Source organism: Sinohyriopsis cumingii, unplaced genomic scaffold (assembly GCF_028554795.1).
Source record: "Sinohyriopsis cumingii isolate HCF-2022 unplaced genomic scaffold, ASM2855479v2 utg000695l, whole genome shotgun sequence".
NCBI lineage: Eukaryota > Metazoa > Mollusca > Bivalvia > Unionida > Unionidae > Sinohyriopsis > Sinohyriopsis cumingii.
The window spans coordinates 1,059,454-1,075,708 of NW_028315924.1; the positions used below are offsets into that span (position 1 = coordinate 1,059,454).

At 31.7% G+C, this 16,255-nt stretch overlaps 1 protein-coding gene across 1 annotated transcript in view; it reads left to right on the forward strand.

Annotated features, from left to right (window-relative positions):
* Positions 1 to 15,790, forward strand: part of LOC149773280 (uncharacterized) — a 76,257-nt gene extending 60,467 nt beyond the window's left edge. Inside the window, exons 7-11 of the mRNA XM_089946504.1 lie at positions 420 to 743; positions 1,768 to 2,067; positions 3,270 to 3,386; positions 9,321 to 9,345; positions 13,423 to 15,790. Of these exons, the coding sequence (XP_089802630.1) occupies positions 420 to 743; positions 1,768 to 2,067; positions 3,270 to 3,386; positions 9,321 to 9,345; positions 13,423 to 13,558 (902 nt within the window). The 3' untranslated portion in view covers positions 13,559 to 15,790. The remainder of the gene's footprint in view (positions 1 to 419; positions 744 to 1,767; positions 2,068 to 3,269; positions 3,387 to 9,320; positions 9,346 to 13,422) is intronic.
* The last annotated feature ends 465 nt before the right edge of the window (positions 15,791 to 16,255 follow it).

The following is a 16,255-nucleotide window of genomic DNA, read 5'->3' on the forward strand; positions in this document are numbered from 1 at the left end:
TTGCAATCAACAGTGATAGCTAATACATTCCGACAAGACGTTCCAGTTTAAACTTATTATTTTTGTCAGGGATCATGATGAACAAATCCCATGACCTGGAATGCACAAAGGATTATTCCCCCTTCCTGATGTTATGAAGAATCAGAAATCCACTCTAAGATAGATATTGAATCATTGTTAGTTTTCTTATCTGATCTCCAAAACCTTTTCTAATGTATTAGGAAGTATATACTTTTAACAGATATTAAGCAATGTTTTCTTATAATTTTGAAGTTGATTATCTTCATTAATCTTTGAAGTAGGTGATATTGTAACATTATATTTTCAGTAAAGAGGTGTATGATTATGTGTCTGAATATTGAATGGAAACATTATTTGTATTTAGTTGCCAAAGATAAATATGAATGTTTCTTTTACAGCTGTTCCAAGAATACTAGATGTCTCTCCATATTATAAAGGTTATGTTGGCCAATGTGCCATCATCCAGTTCAATTTCTACTCTAATACAGATGAGAACTTAACAGTCACAGCACAACATTCCAACTCTAGCAGATTAATACATCAAGGAATAATCAAGCCAACTCACCTTGATGATCTAGCAGTATATTCACAAATAACAACACCAGTCTTCAGGGCAATGCTGGTCATCAGCTTAATGAGTGAAAATGATTTTGGGCTGTATGCCATAGAAGTTAAAAATGTTATTGGTTCAGATTCAAAAGACATCAAAGTCATAGAACAGAGTAAGTCACATGATATTTCCCTTGCAATCATTACATTCATTCACCTGTGTCTGGGTCAGAAATTTACAAATTTGTTGTAAGATTTTTTTTATTACCTGAAATACATTTTGTTTAAGAAGTAATGTATATTATCAAAGATTAATAGAATTATTGATATACATTGGCATGAATTAGAAATATCATAATATGGGTCAGGCTTTGTAGGTTGTGGGGTAGGGCATACAGACAAGATATCAAATTCTAATGGGGTGGGAGAACTGACAGTGCATTCACTCTCTCTTATTTTTGGCATATAAAAGATGAAAACAAAGCTTTTCTTTTAACGTTGTCCATCTATGTATGAAAGATTTCATATCCAACATAACGTATGGCCTTTAAATAAAAGAGAGGTTTCTCTTCTTTAAAGTGTTGTATCTTTGTTGAAAGAATGTAAAATGCATATTTTTCAATTTTGAAAGGAAAGTACCCTGACTTGCATTTCAAATAAATGAATAGAAAACACTTGTTATAAATTAATGCAAACAAGTAGATGATTTTTATAAAAGCTATTAATGCAGTCTGTTTGAAAACTAGATCACCTGTCAAATTATTCAAAGTGACACTGTCCAGTTTTCATTAAAAAAAAGTTACATCATACTGTCCTGCAAATATTTTTATTTATCTATATACACATTGTTTAGCATTTGAAAAGGTTCATGACAATATTGCAAATGTTTTATTATCTATTGTACCCATGCCATGACAATGGAAATAATGAAAAGACATTGGGATCTATATAATTTTGTAGGTGACAGCTTATAATAAAAAATGGGATACAGATTTTGGGATAAGTCTCTTCAATTTGTACATTATTAAAATGATTCCTATCATAACAAAAAAAAATGCATATGTGGTTTCACAAAACAAAATGAAAATGATTATCTACTGAGAATAATGGTTGTTAAACCACAGAAGATATTTCTTCTGACAGCTTAAATAATCTCAGAGTATTGCTAACAAGTATTCCAATGTCAATATCTTTCAGTTACACCAGAGAAGCCAATAAATTTCCATGCTACCAACATACAGGAAAAACAACTGTCACTGAGATGGCAATCTGGATATCATGGGGGATTCACTCAAACTTTCGTGGTTGAGAGAAGTCTTGATAATATAACATGGAATAATGTGTCTGAAGTCAGTGCTGGAAACAGGGATGGATGGTTTACTACAGTCATTGAGGACCTTATCCCAGGATCTGAATATTATTTGAGATTGTATGCATACAACATACTTGGAAGAGGAGACTTTGCCGATGTACAACTTGTCATAAGGATGTTGAAAGGTTGTACTGTCTTGCATATTTTCATTCCTTAAGTATATTTTCCTATTTATCTTCCCATGAGGTTAAGGAAAATCTACCATTAAATGGAACATAAATATTGAGGAATATTTTAAATAATACATCTTGTACACCCCTAAATATTATGACATTTGCTACAATCAAATATTGTACACACCTAAATATTATGGCATTTGCTACATTTAAATGTTGTACCCACCTAAATATTATGGCATTTGCCACAATCATATATTGTACACACCTAAATATTATGGCATTTGCTACATTTAAATGTTGTACCCACCTAAATATTATGGCATTTGCTACATTTAAATGTTGTACCCACCTAAATATTATGGCATTTGCTACATTTAAATGTTGTACCCACCTAAATATTATGGCATTTGCCACAATCATATATTGTACACACCCAAATATTATGGCATTTGCTACATTCAAATGATGTACCCACCTAAATATTATGGCATTTGCTACATTTAAATGTTGTACCCACCTAAATATTATGGCATTTGCTACATTTAAATGTTGTACCCACCTAAATATTATGGCATTTGCTACAATCAAATATTGTACACCTAAATATTATGGCATTTTTTACAATCAAATGCTAATTAGTAAATGCATGAATGGTAACCTTTGTATGTGTAAAGCTGCAATATTTGTATCACTATAAAATCTTGACTCTGTCAAATCAGAAATGTCTGTCAGTCCTTCTTGGTGTCATGACTAATGAAGTCTGATTCATTATTGTTGATGTAAGGAACAGATCATCACCCAAGCATAAATTAACTGCTGAGAGAAAGTCATAATGGTGCAATTTATATATCAGATAAGAAAAGAGTTGGGGCATAATCACTGCCACAAGAAATGTGTTTGGGGCATTATCTAATCCACAAGAAATGAGTTTGGGGCATAATCTCTGCCATGAGAAATGAACTTTGGCCATACTCTAAATAGTTGATTATCTTCTGAATATCCAGTAGTACAAATTTTCTATATACTAACTTTCACAATTTTTTTGCATATTTACAAAGAAATATCTATTGGAAAAGAGAACAACTTTAATATTACATACATAAATAGAAAATAAATTAGTAAACAAATTAGACTTGAAATTTGTTGCATCCAGTAATATGCTAATACAAAGATCTATTCAATATAATCTTCATGCTCATCTTCATTAGAGGTCAGTGCATCCGCTGGAATAAGTGTTGGTGGGGCTGTTGGAATCGGTGTGGGTGGAATTGTTCTTGGATTAATTGCAGCTATCATTGCCTTCACAATAAGAAGACAATTAAATGGTATGTATAAGGAGTATATTAAGACAATGAAATGGTATGTATAAGGATTATATTAAGACAATGAAATGGTATTTAAGGAGTATATTAAGACAATGAAATGGTATGTAAGGAGTATATTAAGACAATGAAATGGTATGTAAGGATTATATTAAGACAAGGAAATGGTAAATATAAGGATTATATTAAGACACTTAAATGGTATGTATAAGGACTATATTAAGACAATGAAATGAAATGTATAAGGAGTCTATTAAGACAATGAAATTGTATGTAAGGAGTATATTAAGACAATGAAATGGTATGTAAGGAGTATATTAAGACATAAAAATGGAATGTATAAGGACTATATTAAGACAATTAACTGGTATGTATAAGGAGTAAATTAAGACAATTAACTTGTTTGTATAAGGAATATATTAAGGACAATTGAATGGTATTAACAAGGAGTATATTAAGACAATTAAATTGTATGTAAGGAGTAAATTACTGTTAATTAAATGGTATTTATAAGGAGTAAATTAAGACAGTTAACTGGTTTGTAGAAGGAGTATATTAAGGACAATTAAATAGTATTGATAAGGAGTATATTAAGACAATTAAATGGTATGTATAAGGAGTACATTAAGGACAATTAAATGGTATTTATAAGGAGTATATTAAGACATTTTTCTGAAGCATTAGCCTAACATGAAATGACAGTATGGAATGTTACTCAATGTTACTGTGTGGAGTAAGATGAGTTGGCTCTTTTAAAAGAAAATAATGTTTTTATAACTCCAAGTTTATTAGTTACTTTAAAGCTGCTAAATTTGATGAGACTTTAAATTCTATGAATGGAAAGTTTTAAGCCATCCATTTCATACATATATAAATTCAAAGAAACTGGTACATTTTTTCCATTTTCAAAGTCTAGTATTTTACACTTTTAAATCTAGATTGCCCTAAATTGTTTCATTTTGCTTTATTGTCCTTTCTCCCTAGATTATATTTCAGATTGTATTTAAAACTAATTTTACAACAACATCAGTACTTAAGAAGAGGACAAAGAGGACATTCTGCCATCTTAAACTGTCTTAATTGGGTTTAAGCCACATTAGTGTCTGAAACTTTAAAACTCGTATACAGATATGACAATTACAAGTCTGGAACACTCACATTTAAAATGAAAATACACCAAGTCTTCAGACTATTGTGACAATATAGAGCTTAATAAAATTTTCTTTTTATAACAAATACCTCCAGATTTCTCAATAGTAACAGTTTAGAGATGGATCTTTCATCCACTCGCATATTTTGCTTTTTTGACAAATCTTGTATAAGGATGCAAGACAAAATTTATAGAGCACACATAGCTTTCAGTAGTACACAAATTTTGATTTGAAACACCATGGATATCCTGCAAAGTTCAACAAAAAACACAGTTTTATGAATTACTTTTAGTAATAATAAGATCAAGAAAAGCAGCATTGTTCTTGAGGATGATGGTCTATACAGTGCAGTAAGAAGAAAGAATACATTATTTATCAAAAGTGGATAAATAAACAATTATGGATTCCACTAATTTAACAGTACTCCACGATCTCATACATTTATAAGATTTCACATTAGCATTATATCATTCACACATTCGAAATGATTAAATTACTAAAATAAAAGTTCATGTTGCTGTGGGATGTCCTATTGCTATGTTGTAGTGGGATGTCCTATTGCCATGTTTTAGTGGGATGTCCTATTGCCATTTTGTAGTGGGATGTCCTATTGCCATGTAGTGGGATGTCCTATTGCCATGCAGTGGGATGTCCTATTGCCATGTTGTAGTGGGATGTCCTATTGCCATCTTGTGGTGGAATGTCTTATTGCCATGTTGTAGTGGGATGTCCTATTGCCATGTTGTAGTAGGATGTCCTATTGCCATGTTGCAATGGGATGTCCTATTGACATTTTGTAGTGAGATGTCATATTGCCATCTTGTAGTGGGATGTCCTATTGCCATATTGTAGTGGGATGTCATATTGCCATGTTGGCATCAAAAGAAAACTTATGATGACTAAATATTCTATGGATGTTTTTATTCCATTTAAATGGTAAACAACAGTGTATCATGCCACAATTTTACTATGATACTGAAATTCAAATTAATTATGCAAGAGAAAAATAAACAGAATGAAAGTAAAATACACTCAGTTCAAAGACTTGTTAACTGAATAGTCTATCTATACACTACACAAGCTAACAAAGAACATTTCCCTACATTAGGATATATGTAAGTCTCATTCTAATAATGAAAAATGTCTCTAATAAAAAACTGTCTCACTTTATAATTTGACCTATTGGTACTTTTGAGTGTTCTTTATATTTTTTTGTATTGTTGTTAGTTTTTTTCGCTGTGATTATATGGTATGTATAATCATACTTTGGACCTACCCTTTTCCAGACCCCGTCGGTGGCCTAGTGGTTACAGCATCCACCTTGGATGCGGGTGGTCGTGGGTTCGAACCCCGGCCGAGTCATACTAAAGACCTACAAAAATGGTACTAACAGCTGCCTCGATTGGTGCTCAGCATTAAGAGGTTATTGTTAGGACTGGTTGGCCTGGTGTCAGGATAATGTGACTGGGTGGGACATCATGCTACATGTCTGCGGCATGATGCCCCAGTGGTAGACATCACTATAAACGTCACTCTGCAGACATCATAGTGATATGACTGAATTTGTTTTAAAGCTACATTAAAAATCTAAATCACACACACATACCCTTTTCCAAAAATAAGTTCATGTTGTATCTGACCAGTACCTGTTATTTTTAATACTCAGCTAATATACCATAATATACCAAAGTGAGTGTGGGTTAATTATTAGGATCATTATCAATAGAAATAAACATGTTTATTGGGTCTTGTTCTAGGATATTGGAATTCCCTCATAAAAAATATACCTAGGTTATGACAAGAATATGGTAAGTACAGTCAAGATAGCCTTGTTTACACTAAGATTTATATGCAATTTTCTTATCTAAACGATGTTCTAGCATAGTCAAACACTGATACCTGGATGACAGAACAGGTTTTTTTATACCAAAGATATTGCATATAAAACTGTCTGTCCAGCTATGCTGAGGGATATGTGTTATCTGCTCATTTTCTCTGATTAAAACTTTTATTTTATTCTCTTAAAAATTGGTCGCATGGGAAATTCATCAACTTGACAGGCAGCAATATATAAGTAGAATAGGGTGATTTTATTTCCTTGTAGCCAAGACAAAAGTATTAGAACAAAAAGATCTTTTAGCTTAAAAATAAAGGCTTCTATTTTATTTATTGTAATTTGTTTTAAAATATCATACCACATAAACTTATATAATATAATTCAAAGCTGTAATGCAGTTTAAACAGGTAAACACATTAAAAGAAGATCTGTATTTTAATTTTAAAAATCACTTATACCAATCTATTGTTTCCTTTCAACTTTTCAATTAATAATATTACCACTTTCTTCTGAGATGGAACCCAACTGAAACTGCATATAATCATTTGATAATGGAATAGATAAAGGTTGTACTGCATATTATAGTGGGGAAAACTGCAGTGAAAAGGTAAAGAGCATACAGTGTAAGCCATATACTTAGTTATATGTAGTGAGTTTTATTTAATTTTCTTGTAGTAATTAGATCATCAGTTATGTGGGGAATACAAAGTTTTTCAGTTTCTAAACTATATGTTGATCTGTTAGCAATTGTTGTTGTTTTATAAAAAATCTTTTTAGAAAGTTATCAACATAATGAGATCATTAGGAAAAAGAGTTTAAGAAAATGATTGTGCCTACTATATAGACACAGCAAAAATAAAAAACTTCTTGAGAACAACTAGATGAGATTTATTGAGCTTCAACAGAAGACATTCTGGTCTCAAAGTATTTCATATTTGTAAAGGAAACTTTGACAGAGCACATTCAGGTATCAAAGTATTTCATATTTGTAAAGGAAACTTTGACAGAGTGCATTCTGGTATTAAAGTATTTCATATTTGTAAAGGAAACTTTGACAGAGTGCATTCTGGTATTAAAGTATTTCATATTTGTAAAGGAAACTTTGACAGTGCATTCTGGTATTAAAGTATTTCATATTTGTAAAGGAAACTTTGACAGAGCACATTCTGGTATCAAAGTATTTCATATTTGTAAAGGAAACTTTGACAGAGCACATTCAGGTATTAAAGTATTTCATATTTGTAAAGGAAACTTTGGCAGAGTGCATTCTGGTATCAAAGTATTTCATATTTGTAAAGGAAACTTTGACAGAGCACATTCTGGTATCAAAGTATTTCATATTTGTAAAGGAAACTTTGACAGAGTGCATTCTGGTATCAAAGTATTTCATATTTGTAAAGGAAACTTTGACAGAGCACTGTGATTCAGGTATCAAAGTATTTCGTATTTATACAGAAGATACGGTTGTAATATCAAAAAATTGTCCTTGCAAAAAAGGAGAATCACAAAAATGATAACATTATCACAATTTATTACACAGAATTTAATAATAATTGTAAAATATCTCCTTATATAATTAACCACCTTTTAAGTCTGTCATATGCAACCTATGGCCAGCCTGGAACCTGATTTTATCCACTTACACACATCTGACATCATAAGGTGTAGCTTTAAAAATCATTTATCTGGTTCATGAACTCAAGGAAGTTGCACATGCCTGTTTTAAATATATTCTAATGATTAATTTGTTGCCAAATCGTTCTGCCTAAAGCTAATACTTCTTTATTAAAAATGATATTAATTAAAACTGATTTTGGCCTTAAATTTCAAATTTATCTAAACCTTTCCATTTGATAGAAAAGACATTTCTCCACTGATGTGTATGTCCATTGATGCTACAGGAGAGATAAATATTTAATCTAATCTTCCAAAAACACATGGTCAGCATGGATTGTTTGGCATTTGATCATGACATGTCTTCTTTTAAAATTAATATTGCCAATTTGCTGACATTCATCACTGCCATCCTCTTAAAAGAAACCCAAATGAAAACCATTTCAGAATTGTTTAAAAAAAATGATTGATGAGTTTGAATAAACTAATTAATTAGGTTTGTTCTAGTATCAAGGTCAGGCTATTTTATTTCCTTACCATTAGCTTTTAAGCTTTACTTTAATGCAAACATCTGACACATGAAAGATCTAAGGACTGTATTGACATCATGTCCCTTGTATTTATTGTATTTTGGAAGAGGAATATTTTAATAAGTATTTTTCTAAGCAATATCAGAAGACCTACTAGAAATAAACTTGTCTAGTGAAATGCCAATACACTTAGAATCTTTTTCCTCCTATTAATTGTATCCTCCATTTCTGATAAATGATGGGACAACTTAAAGATGGTAGATTAACTCTGACTCATGATGAGTATTTAATCAACATTGAAAATGTTCATGTCAGAATATAAATAAAATAAAAGATACTTTTTTACAATTGATTTTAATCTCAAATCAAGCAAATTTAAGAATACAAATTGTTTTAAATTTGAGAATTTATGTTCTCTGGCATTGTTGGTTACAAAAGGGCTTGCTCATAGCTGTGTCAAATATAAAGATCACTGTCTACTACTGGTACTACTACTACTACTACTACTACTAGTACTATTACTACTACTACTACTACAGGTACTATTGCTACTACTACTACTACTACTACTACTGGTACTATTATTATTACTACTACTACTACTACTATTACTACTGGTACTATTACTACTACTACTACTGGCACTATTACTACTACTACTACTACTACTACTATTACTACTACTACTACTATTACTACTACTACTACTACTAGTATTACTACTACTACTACTACTACTAAACACACTCTCTCTCTCTATATATATGGTAATTTATTGCCTCACTTAACTATTGTTTATTTTCAGGACCTACAAACTCTTGCTTCAGGAGGTGAGTAGAAAACAGGAGTTTAATTATCTAGAAATCTATGTCCACTTCAAGGAAGCAGGACTAATATATCTGGGTAATGTCACATTTTGTTTTCTCACTATCAGCTTCAAACTGCAATATTGCTTCAGTTGAATTGCTGTTATCAAAACAGATACCTCTGGTCAATAGTCTTTCTTTATGTTATCTGTGTAGGTCTAAATGAAGAAATAATGAGACTTACATGCATGCCATGCATAGCAATCATTTTTCATGCCAGTCATTTCATAGGTCAAGAGGACAGGTTAATTTAGAATATTGTGCAAACTTTTATATGGCATGAGATGATGAAGTTGGATGAATATATGTTATGTGCAATAACACAGGTTATTATGTGCAACAAGTCTGGTTCCTCTGCAAGCCAAGAGGACATAACAATATAACTTACGATCGGATGGGTGTAGTGTGTGTATAAACAGTTTGGGTTCCTTCTGCAAGCCAAGACAGGTTAATGCAACCTTTGTATAGAAATCAGGTTACTGACCAAGGTGACTGATTAACATGTGTAGTAATGAAGTGCAGGCCAAAATATGAGTTTAGCATTCCTTATGATTATAGTATGTTTGACAATTAGGATTCCTGCTAAATGGTTCCTTCTGTATGCCAGTTGAATAGGATAATGGAAAGTTTCATTCTATGAGCATAGTATGTGTAAAAATCAGTATTCCTTCCACAGGACAATAGAACAGGTTAACACAAATTGTGGATGGATATGCTGTCTGTTACAACTCTATGGTCTTAAACTAAGTAACAGAAAACAGTGAAAACCATCAAGTTTTGTAAAATCAAAGAAATATTTTAAGTCTCTGAGTTGTGACATGAAAAATTATGAGGAACTTACAGTATTGTGGATCAAATGCCAGATAATCATAAATGTTCTATCACAAGTCAAAAGGCATAGAATGTTCCAATGAAATCCAATAATCTTGAATGTGCTGATACACCAATAGTCTTGATGCACCATAATTATATAATCCAGAATATCTTTCAACGAGTCTTCTATAATCCCAAAGAAGTCATTTAGTCCAAAAGTTTATGAGCACTACCTGGTATAAAATTAAAATCATTCAGATGGGACACTAGAATGTTAAATAATTAAATATGTGTATTTGGTAGGCCATTAACAGTTGTGCTCAACACTCGAAGAGGGATTACAAATAAGATTTTAAAACAACTTGAGTTGTAAAGAAAGTTATTCTAGAACTTAATGTGCTGTCATATATTAAAGAATGCATTAATTATAAAAGCTATCAAAGAAATCAGAGACATAATATATCCTATTATATTTAATGCATTCAGTTTGCATGTTAATAGATATTAAAGGAAAGTTAAGACATATGTAAGATTTAGTAATGATGCAAAGAAATAAAAGTTTATGTAGTATGAGTCTAAAAATAGCCTAAAATTCATCCTTGTCACCATAAAATATGACCAATGTAATTGTTCTACATTAGGGTAATTAGTATTTTACTTTCATAATTAAAACAGCTTGATAACATTAATTTCTTTGAAAAATTAATGCTGTATTTAGTTGGATACAAGATTCTGCCAACAATATTATTTTAAAGTCTTTTAAACCCTTCAAACACTAACATTACCTTTTGGTTGCTATGGCAACCAAATTAAATGTAAAATTATTTATTAATGAATTATAAGTGAATAGAATTATATTTTATATGGAGAAAAAAATTTAAAATAATAAAATGTAAAGATTGCATCATCTAAATATTGTAACAGACTGAAATGTAGACACGTGTTTGAAAGTAAAGTTGTAATTATAGCAAACTACTGAACAAATTAATGAACTGAGGATATATGGTATGTAGAAAAAAATTAACTGCCCATGAACACTTTCAGAATAACAATATTTTAATGGAAAAGTATACACTATATTCTTTTTCAGCCTTTTTCTCTATATGGTTACTATGGTAACCATGAACAAACATCAATTTCAATGTCATTATTTTGTGTTAGAAATCTCCATGCATCACTTTGTACAATATCACTGCAATCTTTTTATTAATAATTGTTGGGCCAAAAACATCTGTATTGTGTTACAGATATTAGATTTAATTTATATTTAAGTTTTATTTGTTTTGATTTGATTGTTTGTGGGTTATGGAATCTTTTTAATTTCTTTACATGTCATTATAATGTAATTTTGTTTACAAGCAGTTGGATATTTTCCAGAAAATCCAGTTTGACCCAAGTTTTAACTTAGATACCTAATAATAGAAACACTTGTTTCCATTTTTGATATAGTTCCTGGCCTTGATTCATGGTCAAGTAATCAACTTTTTATTGGAGTAAAATGATTGGTTCTTATCAAGGACATAGAGGAGATATGTGGCTTTTACATGTAAACATGATCACATCATTCTCTGTTTTGCAATATATTTCACAATTAGGCATTTCTGAAATTGTAAAATACTTATGGTAGTATTAATAGTGATGTATAGAGGGAGATATCTCAGAGTCCAGGGCTTTTAAACACTTGATGTCAAGTTGTTTTCTTCTGTTGTGACCAGAAAGGAACTTTTGAGATTTTTAGTTATTAGTTAATTTTTCTCCAAATTATTTGGACTCTAAAAGATTAATTATTTTTTCTGGAAATATTATTGAATTTATACAGAATTCTTGAACAAATACATTTATTGAAAATTTTGTTTGGATTTCCAAGACTGGAGAATAACATGTTGTGTTTGTACAAGGAACTGTAGACCTCAACACAGTACAGGTTACAGCATATGTCATCGCCTTCCATCTTGGATCTTCTTCGGCACTCAGACTTGGAATCATTAGAACATTTCAATATTAGGACTTAAAAAAATTTTATCAGTGGATTATTCTAGTATTATTTTTGGATTTGATTCTGGGACCATAAGTTCCCATATTGTTTCATTTGTACAGTATTTTTCCAGGGAAATAAATTATTTGTTATATTTTTTCAAAGCTTGTTGTTTTCACTCTTTCTTGTGTTACTGTTTATTTGAGCCTAAACACGTAACATAAGATCTGTTTATAAATAATTGCTGGCCCAAAAAGTCTGTATTGCTCAGAAACAAATCAGCATGCACAGATCTGGCAATTAGAAACAAATCAGCAATGGTTTAAATGTCAAGCAAAACATCACAGTACTGCCAGGGTTTAAAATCCAATGTCAAACTGACACAGTATTAAATATCCAATGTTAAACTAATTAACAAAGTATTAAATATCCAATGTTAAACTAATTGAAACAGTATTAAATATCCAATGTTAAACTAATTAACACAGTATTAAATATTCAATGTTAAACTAATTAACACAGTATTAAATATCCAATGTTAAACTAATTAACACAGTATTAAATATCCAATGTTAAACTAATTAACACAGTATTAAATATCCAATGTTAAACTAATTAACACAGTATTAAATATCCAATGTTAAACTAAATGACACATTATTAAATATCAGATGTTAAACTAATTAACAAAGTTTTAAATATCCAATGTTAAACTAATTGAAAAATTAGTAAATATCCAGTTAAACTAATTAACACATTATTAAGTATGCAATGTGAAACTAATTAACAAAGTATTAAATATCCAATGTTAAACAAAATTAACATAGTATTAAATATCCAATGTTGAATCTAACAGAGTATTAAGTATCCAACATTAACCTAATTGACAACATTAGCCATTTTCATAGGAACCATTATCTGTAATTCTAGAATGCTTGAAATGATGTATTGTATACCAATGTTGTTGTTTTTTATGATGCTAGTGTTATATATGGTTCAAGGTTTAAAATTTGTTTCAAAGTCAATTGTTAACAGTACTTGCTGTTTATTACAGGAAGAAATTGACATTTTTTGTTACAAGGGCATTGCAACCTTGCATTTCAATTTAGTTTAATCTATTAATGTTCACCTGATAGTTTCAAATATAATTTCAAAATATAATGTAATCTAATTAAAATATGAATATGAAATGTACAATCATTTGTATCTTCAATAATTAATTTTACTGATGCATACATTATTTTTTTCTTCAGCCAAGGGAAGACAGATGAAGAAATGCATACATATTCCAATACTGAGATGAATCCACAGACTGTAAAGCCAATTTATGAGGAACTGAATAAAGGAAACACAGAACGGAGTGTGTATGATAAAATTTCACCTTTGTAGAATGGTAGGGATAGATAGTGATAAGACACCAAGAAGAGTTACCTAATGGTTATTTCCCTTTCCCTTTCACAGAGTAGAAGGAACAAAATGATTTATACAAATGTAAGCAGGAAAGTGGAGAGTGTACCATCAGACACACTAAATAGTTTTCTATTCTCCAAGCACCGTTTTGCTTGATAACAGTTATGATGCAAATTTATAAAACCAACTACATTAAATTTACTGCAAGAAAGGCATATGACTACTTGGAATGTTCCACTTTAATACAATGTCAGCCTTATCGTTAAATGTACATTTTGAATATGTATTTTTAATATCATAATGCTATGTGCTAGGAACTAAATTCACATCATTACAAAATTAAGTCAGTTCTGAAGTCCGACCTTACTAATGTTGAATGCAAACAAATGAAGTCTCTACAATGACAAGACCAATGCTATTACTACAATGAAAGAAGCAAATCTTCCTGCTACTATCACACATGGCACTAACACTCCTAACACTAAAACACCTGGCACTAACACACCTGGCGCTAACACAGTTGACACTGACATACTTGGTACTAACACAGCTGACACTGACATACTTGACACTAACACAGCTGACACTGACACACCTGGCACAAATATATCTCTTAACCTGAACAATATTGACCAAATCAAGAGATAATAATTGTGTCTACTTAGGTGTTATTTTAGATGCTGCTTATTGCTGAATGTCCATGTCTTGCTTTCCAGATAGTAACTAACTAATGTGGAATGCCATGCATGTCTTGGCTCACAGACACCTTACTAACTAATGTGGAATGCCATGCATGTCATGGCTCACAGACACTTTACTAACTAATGTGTAATGCCATGCATGTCATGGCTCACAGACACTTTACTAACTAATGTGGAATGCCATGCATGTCATGGCTCACAGACACTTTACTAACTAATGTGTAATGCCATGCATGTCATGGCTCACAGACACTTTACTAACTAATGTGTAATGCCATGCATGCCATGGCTCACAGACACTTTACTAACTAATGTGTAATGCCATGCATGTCATGGCTCACAGACACTTTACTAACTAATGTGGAATGCCATGCATGTCTTGGCTTCCAGACACTTTATTAATTTATGTGGAATATCATGCATTACTTGGCTCCCAGACACTTTACTAATTAATGTGGAATGTCATGCATGACTTGGCTTCCAGGCACTTTACTAATTTATGTGGATTGTCATGCATGACTTGGCTTCCAGACACTTTACTAATTAATGTGGAATGTCATGCATGACTTGGCTTCCAGACACTTTACTAATTTATGTGGAATGTCGTGCATGATTTGGCTTCCAGACACTTTACTAACTAATGTGGAATGTCATGCATGACTTGGCTTTCAGACACTTTACTAATTAATGTGGAATGTCGTGCATGATTTGGCTTCCAGACACTTTACTAACTAATGTGGAATGTCATGCATGACTTGGCTTCCAGACACTTTACTAATTAATGTGGAATGTCATGCATGACTTGGCTTTCAGACACTTTACTAATTAATGTGGAATGTCGTGCATGATTTGGCTTCCAGACACTTTGCTAACTAATCTGGAATGTCATGCATGACTTGGCTTCCAGACACTTTACTAATTAATGTGGAATGTCATGCATGACTTGGCTTTCAGACACTTTACTAATTAATGTGGAATGTCGTGCATGATTTGGCTTCCAGACACTTTACCAACTAATGTGGAATGTCATGCATGACTTGGCTTCCAGACACTTTACTAATTAATGTGGAATGTCATGCATGACTTGGCTTCCAGACACTTTACTAATTTATGTGGAATGTCATGCATGATTTGGCTTCCAGACACTTTACTAACTAATGTGGAATGTCATGCATGACTTGGCTTTCAGACACTTTACTAATTAATGTGGAATGTCGTGCATGATTTGGCTTCCAGACACTTTACTAACTAATGTGGAATGTCATGCATGACTTGGCTTCCAGACACTTTACTAATTAATGTGGAATGTCATGCATGACTTGGCTTTCAGACACTTTACTAATTAATGTGGAATGTCGTGCATGATTTGGCTTCCAGACACTTTACTAACTAATGTGGAATGTCATGCATGACTTGGCTTCCAGACACTTTACTAATTAATGTGGAATGTCATGCATGACTTGGCTTCCAGACACTTTACTAATTTATGTAGAATGTCGTGCATGATTTGGCTTCCAGACACTTTACTAACTAATGTGGAATGTCTTGCATGACTTGGCTTCCAGACACTTTACTAATTAATGTGGAATGTCGTGCATGACTTGGCTTTCAGACACTTTACTAATTAATGTGGAATGTCGTGCATGATTTGGCTTCCAGACACTTTACTAACTAATGTGGAACGTCTTGCATGACTTGGCTTCCAGACACTTTACTAATTAATGTGGAATGTCATGCATGACTTGGCTTTCAGACACTTTACTAATTAATGTGGAATGTCGTGCATGATTTGGCTTCCAGACACTTTACTAATTAATGTGGAATGTCATGCATGACTTGGCTTTCAGACACTTTACTAATTAATGTGGAATGTCATGCATGACTTGGCTTCCAGACACTTTACTAACTAATGTGGAATGTCATGCATGACTTGGCTTCCAGACACTTTACTAATTAATGTGGAATGTCATGCATG